The 10,765-nt window shown below is 75.3% G+C and overlaps 3 protein-coding genes across 3 annotated transcripts; 1 reads left to right on the forward strand and 2 right to left on the reverse strand.

The window, feature by feature from the left end:
• Positions 1-915: 915 nt before the first annotated feature.
• Positions 916-3,533, forward strand: LOC141942973 (interleukin-12 subunit beta-like). Its single transcript, XM_074867273.1, has 7 exons — positions 916-999; positions 1,334-1,403; positions 1,810-2,031; positions 2,333-2,441; positions 2,519-2,700; positions 2,825-2,973; positions 3,372-3,533. Exons 2-7 carry the CDS (start codon positions 1,334-1,336, stop codon positions 3,531-3,533), a joined length of 894 nt encoding a protein of 297 aa, XP_074723374.1. The 5' UTR covers positions 916-999.
• A 990-nt stretch (positions 3,534-4,523) lies between these two features.
• On the reverse strand, positions 4,524-5,630 carry LOC141942038 (alpha-internexin-like). Its single transcript, XM_074864982.1, has 3 exons — positions 5,380-5,630; positions 4,951-5,075; positions 4,524-4,885 (listed from the first exon to the last, which is right to left on the reverse strand). The coding sequence occupies exons 1-3, from the start codon at positions 5,581-5,583 to the stop codon at positions 4,834-4,836; spliced, it is 381 nt and encodes a 126-aa protein (XP_074721083.1). The 5' UTR covers positions 5,584-5,630; the 3' UTR covers positions 4,524-4,833.
• A 1,341-nt stretch (positions 5,631-6,971) lies between these two features.
• TLX2 (T cell leukemia homeobox 2) lies at positions 6,972-10,765 on the reverse strand. The gene is given in 5 exon segments (XM_074864983.1): positions 6,972-7,188; positions 7,592-7,829; positions 10,094-10,620; positions 10,622-10,743; positions 10,745-10,765. Coding segments are annotated over 5 exon segments (1,125 nt in total).

Genomic DNA, 10,765 nt, shown 5'->3' on the forward strand with positions numbered 1-10,765 from the left:
CCCCCCCTGCTCCTCCCCTCAGCCCACGCGTGGGGGCTCCGCTGTTCCCAGGAAGGGCCCCGGAGGCTCCACCACTGCATCCCCACCACAGCACCTCGAAGGTCGGGTGGAAAGTGAGGGCTGGGCCTCCCCGCAGCCTCCTCGGAGCCCGAACTTCCCCTTCGCTTTCTAGGAACCCCAGAAAGTACGTGAGAAGGAGCAGGGGGGCACAGCTCGTGCCTGCTCCCCCTTCCCCAGCCCAGGGCTGCCTCCGGTGGGGGGCGGCTGCCCTGTCCCCTCTCCCTGGACCGGGGCTGCAGGCACTGGGGGCTGTGCCTGGCTGGGGGAAGCAGTGGCCATGCTGCCCCTGTCCCCATGTCCCCCCCTGTTCCCACACCCCCCGCCCCCAGCATCCCACTGGGGCAGCTGCATGACCCGGGGAGGGGAGAAGGGGCGAGACAGCCCATGCCTGGGTTGGTGCAGCACCCCGACCCCTCCACAGGGACCCGCTTCCCTCCTCGGGGACCCATCACAGCCCAACTGGCCAGGGCCGATCCCCCCCCCAGACCCTCTCTGCCCCCCCGGGACAGGCACCGCTGGGCCTTGGTGGCCCCTTCCCCGTGCTCCCCTGCCGCTGCAGGGGGCTGCGGGGGCTCCCCACGGCGCGGGGCAACGTGCAAACCCTACGGCTGGTCCCGGGGCTCAGGACCACCCTGGGGGAGCTGGGAGCCCCCGGGGCTGCGGCACCATCCCGCTGCCCAGCGCTGCCCCCCTCTTGGCCCCCCGGCCTGGGAAGTCCCCGGTGAGTCCCCGCGGGGCTGGGGCCGGGTGGGCCGGGGGCTGAGCGCGGGTCCCGGCCGGCAGCTCCACCCCGCGCCGCTTTCTCCTCTTCTGAGAACTCTGATGTTCTGCGGTTTGGCTTCACCTTGGGGCGGCCCCGCGGGGTCCCGGCTCGGTATAAACCGACCGGCCCCCGGCCCCCGCCGAGCCCACCGGAGCAGCGCACGCCACGGCCGGGAGGTAGGCACGGCCCGGGGGGGCCGGGGGGGGCCCGGGAGGGTTTGGGCGCCAGGGAGCCCCGGGGAGGTGCTGCTGCGGGCGGGCTCTGCAGCCCCCGGCCCGGGGGGCCCGGCGGGGCCGCGGTGGGACAGGTCGGGGTGTCACATCCCCTGTGCGGGGCTCGCACCGCGCCGCTCCCCCCTCCCGCCTGACCCCGCGGCCGTTCTAGGGCTCTGCCCTTGCGGGTCCTGCTGCCTGCACCCCGCTCTGGCCGGCTCCCCTCCTCCTGGGGCACGGCTGCCCCCCCTCCCGGCACGGCGCTGCCCTTCCCCTCCCTCTGCCCTTCCCCTCCCAGATGCTGGTGCTGGTGGGGCTGGTGCTGAGCCTGGTGCCCGCGGACGCCCTGACCGCCTTCCCCCCAAAGTGTGAGTCCTGCCCCGCCTGGGCACAGGGGAGGAGACAGACCCCGGGGGGGGGGGACACTGTGGGTCCCACACAGCAGCTCTAGGGAGCAGGGACCCCCCCACATCCCTCTGATACGGGGTGGCATGAGCCGGGGTTGGGGCATCTCTTCTGGTGGGGTGGGGGGGTTAGAGGGTGGGGATGAGAATGATGGGAGGGGGAGAATGTGGGGCGAGGGAGCAGGGGGATGGACACGGGGTGATGGGGCAGGGTGGGGGGGACATGGGGTGGTGGGGTGGGGTGGGGACCGCGGGGAAGGGTGGGTGTGGTGTGTCGGGACAGGGGGGACCCAGCCCCACTGTGGTGTGGGGGACAGGCTGCCCACAGCACAGCCCCGCTCCCCCCCTAGTCTCTGCCTCTCGTCTCCAGTTCAGGTGGGGAAAGTGAACGGGGACGTGGTGATCAAATGCAACACCTCGGAGCCGCGAGTGACCTGGACGCAGAACGGGGAGCCCGAGCCCATGGCCGAGCTGGTGGCCGAGGGACAGACACTCACCATCCTGGGCCTGGACCTGCCGGCCGCGGGCAACTACAGCTGCTGGGCTGGCACCGTCCTGCTGGACACCACATATGTGGTGGTCAGCGGCACCCGTACGTCAGGCTGGGCACGGGGGGGGGCCGGGGGGGGGGAGCGGGGACGGAGGGAGCAGTGGGGGGTGGATGGGGCAAGGGGGGGACATGGGGAGTTGGGGGTGGGCTGGGGACCAGGAGATGCTCCTGCGTCTGCAGATGTTGGTGCCCAGCCCAGGGGGCTGCGGGGATGCTCCAGACAGGGCTGTGCAGGGCCGGGGGGAGCCCAGCGGCAGGGGCAGCCCTGCCTGTGCCCTGCGGGGACGGGGCACCGCTCCTGGCCCTGCGCACCCCCCAAGCCTTCGCCCCTCGGCCCCGCCAGGCGAGGAGCGGCTGAACGTCTCCTGCCAGGCTGAGTCCTACCGCGGCTCCTTCCGCTGCTCCTGGGCTGGCCCCAGCTCCGCTGTCTTCCGTGCCCGCCTCATACGCAGGTGGGTGCCCCAGGGACCCCCCAGTCCAGCCCCAGCCCTGTAGCCACCCAACCCTCACACCCGCCTCCCCCCTGCAGCGACGGCTCCTTGGGGGAGTGGGTGCTGGCCACCAGTGGCCATGGCCAGTTCAGTGCCAGCTTCGTGGACCCCTCCTTCTGCCCCTTCGCCGAGGAGCTGCACCCGCTGCGGCTGCAGCTGGAGGGGCTCTCGGACACCTCCTACCTCAGCTTCTCCAGCCACTTCTTCATCCGCGACATCGGTGAGCTCAGACCCGCGACGCGGGGCTCCAGGGGGTGTCCCTGGGGGGGGGCTGGGACCCTGTGGGAGGGCTCGGCCCCAGGGCTGGGCAGTGCTGCCCGTGCTGAGCCCCGCTCTGCCCGCAGTGCGGCCCGACCCGCCGCAGGAGCTGACCGTGCAGCGGCGGGGGGAGCGGCTCCACCTGGCCTGGGCCCCCCCGGCCTCCTGGCCGCTCCCCAAGTCCTACTTTGCCCTGCTCTACCGGCTGCAGTACGAGCTCCCCAACGGCACCCAGGTAACGGCGGGATGCCTGCGCCCAGCCTGGCCCTGGACGTGCCGCCCCGCGTCCTCTCACTCTGCTGCGCCCACCCTGCCCCTGCCCGGGGCTGCCTCTGGGGACAGGGACATGCCAGGGGCTCAGCAATGGCCCCCTCCCCACTGCACTGCCTCTCTCCTTGGGGTGGTGAATTGTCACCTCTGGGGTCACCTCTGCTCCCCCCCCCAGCACTGCCCATGCAGGGCAGTGTCACTGCCTGGGTCCGGCGGGTATCTGCGTCCCCCCCTCCTGAACCCCCAGCACCAGGTCCTGCTCCTGCCCTGTCCCCGCCCTGTCCCTGCAGCGGTGCCCGTGCCAGCTGCCCCCCGCCCCACAGGCGGGTGCTCCCCCAGGCCACGACCTGCCCCCTTTTGCAGGTTGACGAGTACGTGGAGGGTGCGGAGCAGACGCGGCTGCCCGAGCTGGTGAGGCGGGTGCGCATCCGCTGCCGGGACCCCTACGCCAACCCCGCCTGGAGCCCCTGGACTGCCTGGCAGGAGGCCGACGTGGCTCAGCAGCCCCGGCTCCGAGCGCGCTGATCCCACACACCCGTCCCCCACCCCACTGCACCTCCGTGTGCGGGGGGACGCCGGGGGGCACCCCGAGGTGTGACCCCCACCGCCGACCTTCCCGCTCTCTTGTGGGGTTTGGGAGGGACTTTTCCCTCTAACAGAGCTGGGCTTGGCTTTGCTACCACGGTGCTCTGTCAGTCTTTGTGTGGGGCGGGGGGCGATGGGCCCCGCAGCCTCCGCGGGCTCTGGCCTGCCCTGTCCTTCTGCTCAAGGTGCCCAGACCGGCCCCTGCCCCACGGGGAGGGGGTCATAGCCTTGTGCAAAGCCCCTGCTGCCCACAGGACCCCCCCTCCCCGCCGGTTCTGGGCCCGGCCCGTGGGCTGAAGCCAAACGTGTAACACACACGCGTGCACGCGCCAGATCCGTGGCCGTACCCAGCCCTGCCCCGGGGGGGGGTCCCCACAGCCCCCCCCCCAACTGTCTGCCAGGTCACACGCAGGCACCCTGGACCCCCCATTCCTCACTAACCCCTCCCCCGATCTGCCACCTTTCTGGGGGCTGCAGGGGTGGGGCACCGAGGGGGCATGGCCGGGGGGGGGGCAGCGCCCTCCCCTCACATCCCGGTGTGCCTGACCCCAGGAGTGCGGGTCCCAGGGCAGGACACGGCCACAGCGGGGGGTCAGGGACCACCCGCCAGCACAGGGGGGGAGCTCAGCTCCCACTGAGGCAGAGTCCCCTCCACCACGCATCCACGGCCCGGCCCCCCCGATGTGCCCCACTCGGCACCCCCATGGGGCACCCAGCTCAGGGGCGAGGGGCCATGGGGGAGGGAGCCAAGGCCCCGCAGCCAGGCAGCCCCCGCGGGACACAACCCCGGCCCCCACGGACCCACCCTACACACCGGCTCTGCCGCAGACCCCGAGAGCGCAGCGGGGTGCCCCCGGCGCAGGGCCCGGCTGGGGGACGCTGCCCCCCTCCCCCCCCCCCCCCCCCCCCCCAAGACAGGCCGGCTCCGGGTGATGCCACGGGGCTTTATTGAGGTGCTTCCAGGCGGGCGGGGGCCGGGCCCCCCCACCCTGCTGCTGCTCCGGAGAGGCTGGTGAGAGTGTGCGGCCCCGTGGGCGCTGCCCTCCTGGGGGGCCGGGGCCTCCCGGGGCGGGGGGTCTGGGGAGCCGGGGGTCCCAGGAGGCCGGGGGGGGCCCATGGCACAGGGGGACAGAAGGACCGGGGCTCCAGGAGTCCAGAGGGTCCGGGGGTCCCACGGTGGGGTGGGAGGGGAGCGCTCAGGGGACCCCGAGGCGCAGAAGTCCGGGATCTGGGGGTCCCGTCACGGCGGGGCCAGGCAGCCCAGGCGCAGCTCTTCGCCCTCCAGCATCTCCCTGCAAGAGACAGGCCCGGGCTGAGCCCCGCGCCCCGCCCGCCCCGCCCGCCCCCCCCCGCGTACCGGTACGCGGCGATCTCCGCCTCCAGCGCCATCCGCAGCCGCAGCAGCGCCGGGTACTCCCGCAGGCACCGGGCCATCTCCGCCTCCGCCGCGCCGATCTCCTGCTCCAGCTCCGCCACCCGCTCCTGCGGGCCGGGCCCTCAGCAGCGCCCGGGGCCCCCGGGCCACCCCCGCCGCGTCCCCACTTGTACCCCCCTGCCCCCGCTCCACCCGGATCCCCGCCCCTCCCCACCCCCGTAACCCCTCCCAGACCCCTGCACCCCCCTCCCCAGCCCCAGCCCGCCCCGCCCCCCCCGGAGGGCATCCAGGCCCCGCACCGCCCCCCCCGGCGCCTGGGGTCCGTCCCCACCCCCCCAAAAATTCGCCTCCCCCTTCCCCACAACCATCCGCCCACTCCCAAACCACCTGGGACCCCCCAGCCCCCCCCACCTGGTACTTGGCGAGCTCCCCGCTGCGCCGGTCCCTCAGCCCCTCCAGCTGCCGGTGCAACGCGCCCACGGCCCCGCGCAGCGCCTCCACCTCGGCAGCGCGGGCGCGCAGCAGCCTTCGGTACCCGGCGGCCTCGGCCCGGGCTCGGAGCACCGCGCCGCCGCCCCCCCACCGGCACCGGGGCCGGCCCTCGGCCGCGCTCATCGCGGCGGCTCTGCGGCGGTGACACACACGATCCCCCCCCGCGCTCCGCCACCCCACCCCCCGCCCGGTAAAACGGGGCAGCGTCACGGAACCGCAGCCAATCCCGCCGCCGGGGAACCAGCACCGGTCGCCCGCCTCCTCCCGGTAGCAACGGAGGGGGGGGCGGCAGGAGACAAAACCCCCCCCCGCAGCTCAACGGGCTCCCGCCGGCCCCCGGGCGGCGGCTGCAGCACCACGGACAGCGGCGGGGGGGGTCAAGGTCAAGGTTAGGGTCAGGGTGGGCGCTCTTGCCCCCCCCCCCCCCCCCCGTTATCGATCAGATGGGGGTCACCTCGCTGGCAGAGCCGGGGGGGCAGGGAAGGGGGTCCCCGGCCGAGGCGGGGGTCACTGGGAAAGGCAGGGCAGACATTCGCTGGAGGAGGGGGGGTTCAGCCCCCAGCAGACCCCTCGGCCTCCCCATGAATGTGCTGTGGGTCACGCCAGAGCGGGGTTCAGCCTGAGCCTGGGCGGCACGGGGTGAGGCGAAGGGGCTCCCGGGAGCCAGAGACTCAGGGGGGGTCACAGGCACAAAGGCAGCCCCGCTGTGGGGGGGGCGGCACAATTCTTTGTCATGCTGAGGCACCCCCAGTCACCGCAGGGTGCTGCGGGGGCACGTCCAGGCCCAGGGCCGCAGAGAGCCGGCAAACCGGAGGGTGCAGGGGCCAGGAGCACCGGGGAGCACGGCCCCCCCCAGTCCATCAGTCTGTCCCACCGCTGGGGGGGCCGGGGGGTTCTTTGTCCAGCCCGGGGGCCGCAGCTGGAGGCCGGAGCTGGCAAACTCCGACCAGGATAAGGCAAGTGTGTGGGGGGGGTGCAGGCCCCGCGGTGGCCGCTGGCAAGGGCAGGGGGGGTGTCCCAGCACCGGGAATGGGGGGGCCCACCCTGTGCCCCACCCTGGGTGGGACAGGGGCTGCCCCGGGGGGGGGGAGCGGGGCCTGGCTGACCAGGAGAGCCGTTGATGGGTCGGCAGCAGGTCCTGAGCGGGGACCCTCCCCTGAGGAGCTGCCCCCGGGGAGGGGGGGCCTGGACTTGCAGAGGCCTGAGGGGCACGGGGGCCCAGCCCTGGGCTCTCCGGGGCGTCCGGGCAAGGGGCTGCCCACAGCGGTGCTCCAGGCAGGGTCTGGGCGGGGGTCGGCAGAGCTTTGAGTCCAACCGCAGGGGCCTGTCCAGGAGGGGCGGCCGAGGGGGGGTCCGAGGGGGCTGGCCCGCGGCGGGGAGGGGGCTGCCGATGCTGGGGGGGCTCCCGGGAAGCAGCAGCCCCCTCCCCGCCGCGGGCCGGAGGTGCTGGGCTCAGACCCCCACCAGGCTCCCACTGCCCCCCCCGGCACGTCCGTGGCCCCCGGGGAACCTCACACCACGGAGGCCACCCCCGAGACGGACGTCACCTTGTTGTCCTCGGCCCAGGGCTGCAGGTTCTGCAGGGCGTAGAGGGAGGAGTTGTGCATGCAGAGCGGGTCCTGCGGCAGCGGCTGGCTCAGGCTCTTCTGGAAGGCCTCTTGCTGCAGGTGCAGCATCAGGCGGTTGGCCTGCTGCCGCTCCGCCTCGCGCTCCTCCGCCGTCTGCCTCCTGCCAGCACACATGGCCTGTCCGGCACTGCCCCGCTGCCCGATGCTCCGGGCCGGTGAAGCGATGCCCCGCAGCCCCCCACCACAGCCCCGTCCCTCCCTCGGCACCAATGTGGCGATGCCCCGCAGCCGCCCGTCGCAGCCCCGTCCCTCCTGGCACCTCCGTTCACCGCTCTGGCAGTGCCGGCACCACCACGCGCCGGCACAGTGCTGCCCCACAGCCTCCCCCCCCCGCCCCGTCCCGCTCAGCACCACCGTGCCGCACCCAGCCAGGCACGGGGGATCCGCAGGGACGGGCACCCCATCCCGCCCCATCCCAGGCACTCCCGGGGGGCACAGCCGCGGTGGGGGGCGGCTGCCGGCAGCAGGCAGGGGGTCAGAGCTGCGGCGGCTGCCCCGGTTACCTCCACTTGGTGCGGCGGTTCTGGAACCAGGTCTTGACCTGGGCGTCCGTCATCTTGAGGGCCTTGGCCAGGGTGGCGCGCTCGGCCGAGGCCAGGTACTTCTGGCGGTGGAAGCGCTTCTCCAGCTCACAGATCTGCACGCGGCTGAAGGACGTGCGCGGCTTCTTCCGCTTGGGCGGCGTCCGGTTCTGGTAGGGGTGCCCGATGCGCCGGGTCGCCGCGAAGGGCGACAGAGCGGCTGCGGGCAGAGGAGGGGTGAGGGGCTGCTCGGGGAGGGCCACAGGCAGAGCCCCTGCTGAGGGCAGGGCAGGAGGAGGCGCAGTCCGGCCGGGGGGACACTTGGGGCCGTGGGCATGGGGAGCTCCAGGCGGGCCGTGGGGACAGGGGGGCCGTGGAGACAGGGGGGGTGTGGGGACGGGGCGGGGCTGTGGGGACGGGGAGCTCTGGGGGGGCCACCGGCACTGCCTGGCAGGGGGGAGGGGGTTGCAGACCCCGAGCCATCCCACCCGCTTCCCACAGCCCAGGGACATGCAGGGCAGCTCCAGACGTGGTGGGAGGGCTTGTCCCCACCCCACGGCCACAGCGGCTGGGCAGGCCCAGTCCCGGGGCCGGTGCAGAGCCGGTGAGGCTCCCGGCAGCACAAACCCGCCCTTCCCCACGCACCGCGTGCTGCCGCGGCCCAGGAGGAGCCTCTGCGGCACTGCCGGGGCCTCCCAGCCCCCCCAGGGAGGGGACGGCACCCCAGAAGCCATCGGAGGGTGGCCAGCGTCTCCCTCCATGTGCCGGCAGCGTCCAGGCCGGCGGCCACCAGTGCCAGGGTGCAGGGGCTGGGGAAGGGGCCGTCCCCGCACGGCGAGGCCCGTGTGCTGCATCCCAGCCCCGGCCGCAGCCGGAGCCACGGGGGGCGTCAGGGCAGCGAAGCGGCATGGAGGAAGGTGAGAGCTCGGCGGGCACAGCACCTGGCTCCCCGCTCCCCTCCCGCCCCGGCGGCACCCACGGCCCAGCCACGGCCCCGCGGCCCCACGGCCCTCGCCGGCGCCAGCACCACACAGGCAAGGCGGCACATGGCTGAGCCCGCGGGGCCACATGGGGCCCCGTCACCCCATGCCGCAGGGACGTGGGGCAGCCCTGGTGACAGCACGGCGCCCGGCAGACCCTCCCCACCATGCCGGACCCTCCCTCCCGCCAGCGCCCAGGCAGGCAGCGCGGGCAGGAGGCCAGCCTGCCCGGCGGCGGGGGCGGACGTGGTTGACGCAGGTGGAGCCGTGCAGTCGGGGGGGGGGACGGAGGCCCCCGCGCCCCCTCCCCGCGCAGGGCGGCCCCTCGCCGGGAACAGATGCCGACAGCCCGCAGACCACCCCAAGGCCGGCGGCGCTGAGTGATGGCTGTGGCTGGGAGACCCCGTGCCGGGGAGGGGCCACCCCGTCCACCCACCACCGCTGGCGCCAGGCAGGAGACGGGGACGTCACCCGCCACCCCTGCACGGGGACGGTGCTTCGTCACCACCGGCATGGCGGGGTGGGCCGGGAGGCGAACCTGGCTCTGCTGGCGCCCAGGCTGGGCCCCCGCGGCCCCCGGCCTCCCGCCCCGCCTGGCCCCATCGCCCCCACAGCCAGCGCTCAGCCCCCAGCCCCATGCGGCCCCCGGCCTCGTCCCCGCATGGCGCTGTGCACTGCGGACGTGGCAGCGCCGCCATCTTGGGAAGGAGCCGAGCCAGGCCAGGGCTCCCCGGCACCCGCACGCACCCGGCACCCCAACCGCAGCCCTCTGAGCCTTCTCCTCCGGGGTGCACACACCGGCACCCTCGCCCCAGTGCGGGGTGCTCCAGCCCTCACCACGGGTGCTCAGATCCCGGCCCCACCGGCAGCGCCGGGACGCAGCACCGCCGCCCTGACACCTGCCCCGGCCCCAGCACCCACCAGCCCCGGCCTCCCCCACGACACCGGCACCTTGTGCCCTGCGTCTGGACCCGCACACGGGGGTCTTGAAGCCCCGTCACCCCACCACCGGCCCCCGGCCCCGGGGGCACATGGGGACAGGGCACCACCCCCCCGCAGCCTCCCCGTTATGGGTGGAACAGGGTCGGCACCCGGTGCCCCCGGACAGGGTGCAGACCCCGAGGCCGGAGCACGGCGGGACCCCTCGGGGGCCACCCGGAGCCGGAGCCCGGCCCGGTCCCTGCCCGGAGCCGCCGGGAGCTGGAGCAGGGCCGCGGCAGAGCTGCCGGTGGCTGTGCCGGCCCCGAGCCGCCCTCCGCGGGCCCCGACGGTGGCCGCTGCCCAGTGGAGCGGAGCGGGGCGGGGCGGGGCGGGCGGCGGGCGAGGACCCCGAGCTGCGGGAACCGGCGGAGCGCTCGGTCCCCGGCCGACCCTGGCCGCTCCGCGCCCACTCCGATCCCGCTCTGCATCCGCCGCGCCGACGGGAGCCGCCGGGAGCCGTCGGAGCCACCGGTAGCCGCCGGGAGCCGCTGGTAGCCGTCGGTAGCCGGCCCGCGGCGCTCACCTGAGAGCCGGTCCTTGGCGATGCGGCGCGTCGTCTCCATCCAGGGGAAGGTGAGCCCCGGGAGCCCGGGCACCGGCGGCGGCGCGGCGGGCGGTGCGGCGGGCGCGGGCCGGTGCGCCGGGACGCGGATGACCCCAGCGGGCGGCGCGGCGGGCGCGGGGGTCACGTTAACGCTCACGTTCATGCTCATGTTGAGGTTGTAGGAGCCGAGCGAGCAGGCGGGGCCGTAGCCGCCGCCGTAGAGCCCGTAGTCGGGCTCGCCCGCCGCCCGGGCCGGGCCCGCGGGCTCGGGGCCACCGAGGATCTGGTCGATGCCGAAGCTGATGGGTTCGTGGGGGGGGGGGCCCTGGCCGCCGCCCTCCCGCGCCAGCGCCGCCGCCTCCATCGCCCGGCCGCGCTCAGAGCCGGCGGGGCGCGGGCATGGCCGGGGGGCGGCGGGGGGCGGGCGCGGGGGCGGCTGGTTCGGTGCGGGCCCGGCGGCGCTGGGGCAGGGTCCGGGGCAGGGTCCGGGTGCGGGGCATGGCCCGGGGGTGCGCGGCGGGCCCCGGCGGCGGCCGCTTTTCTGCCCCGCTCCATCTGGACCTGCCAAAATCCCGACAGCCCGCGCCCTGATTGGCGGCCGCGCCCCGTGATTGACAGCCCCGCGCCCCCCGGGGGCGGGGGCTCGCGCAT

Source organism: Strix uralensis, chromosome 4 (assembly GCF_047716275.1).
Source record: "Strix uralensis isolate ZFMK-TIS-50842 chromosome 4, bStrUra1, whole genome shotgun sequence".
In the NCBI taxonomy this organism is placed as follows: Eukaryota; Metazoa; Chordata; class Aves; order Strigiformes; family Strigidae; genus Strix; species Strix uralensis.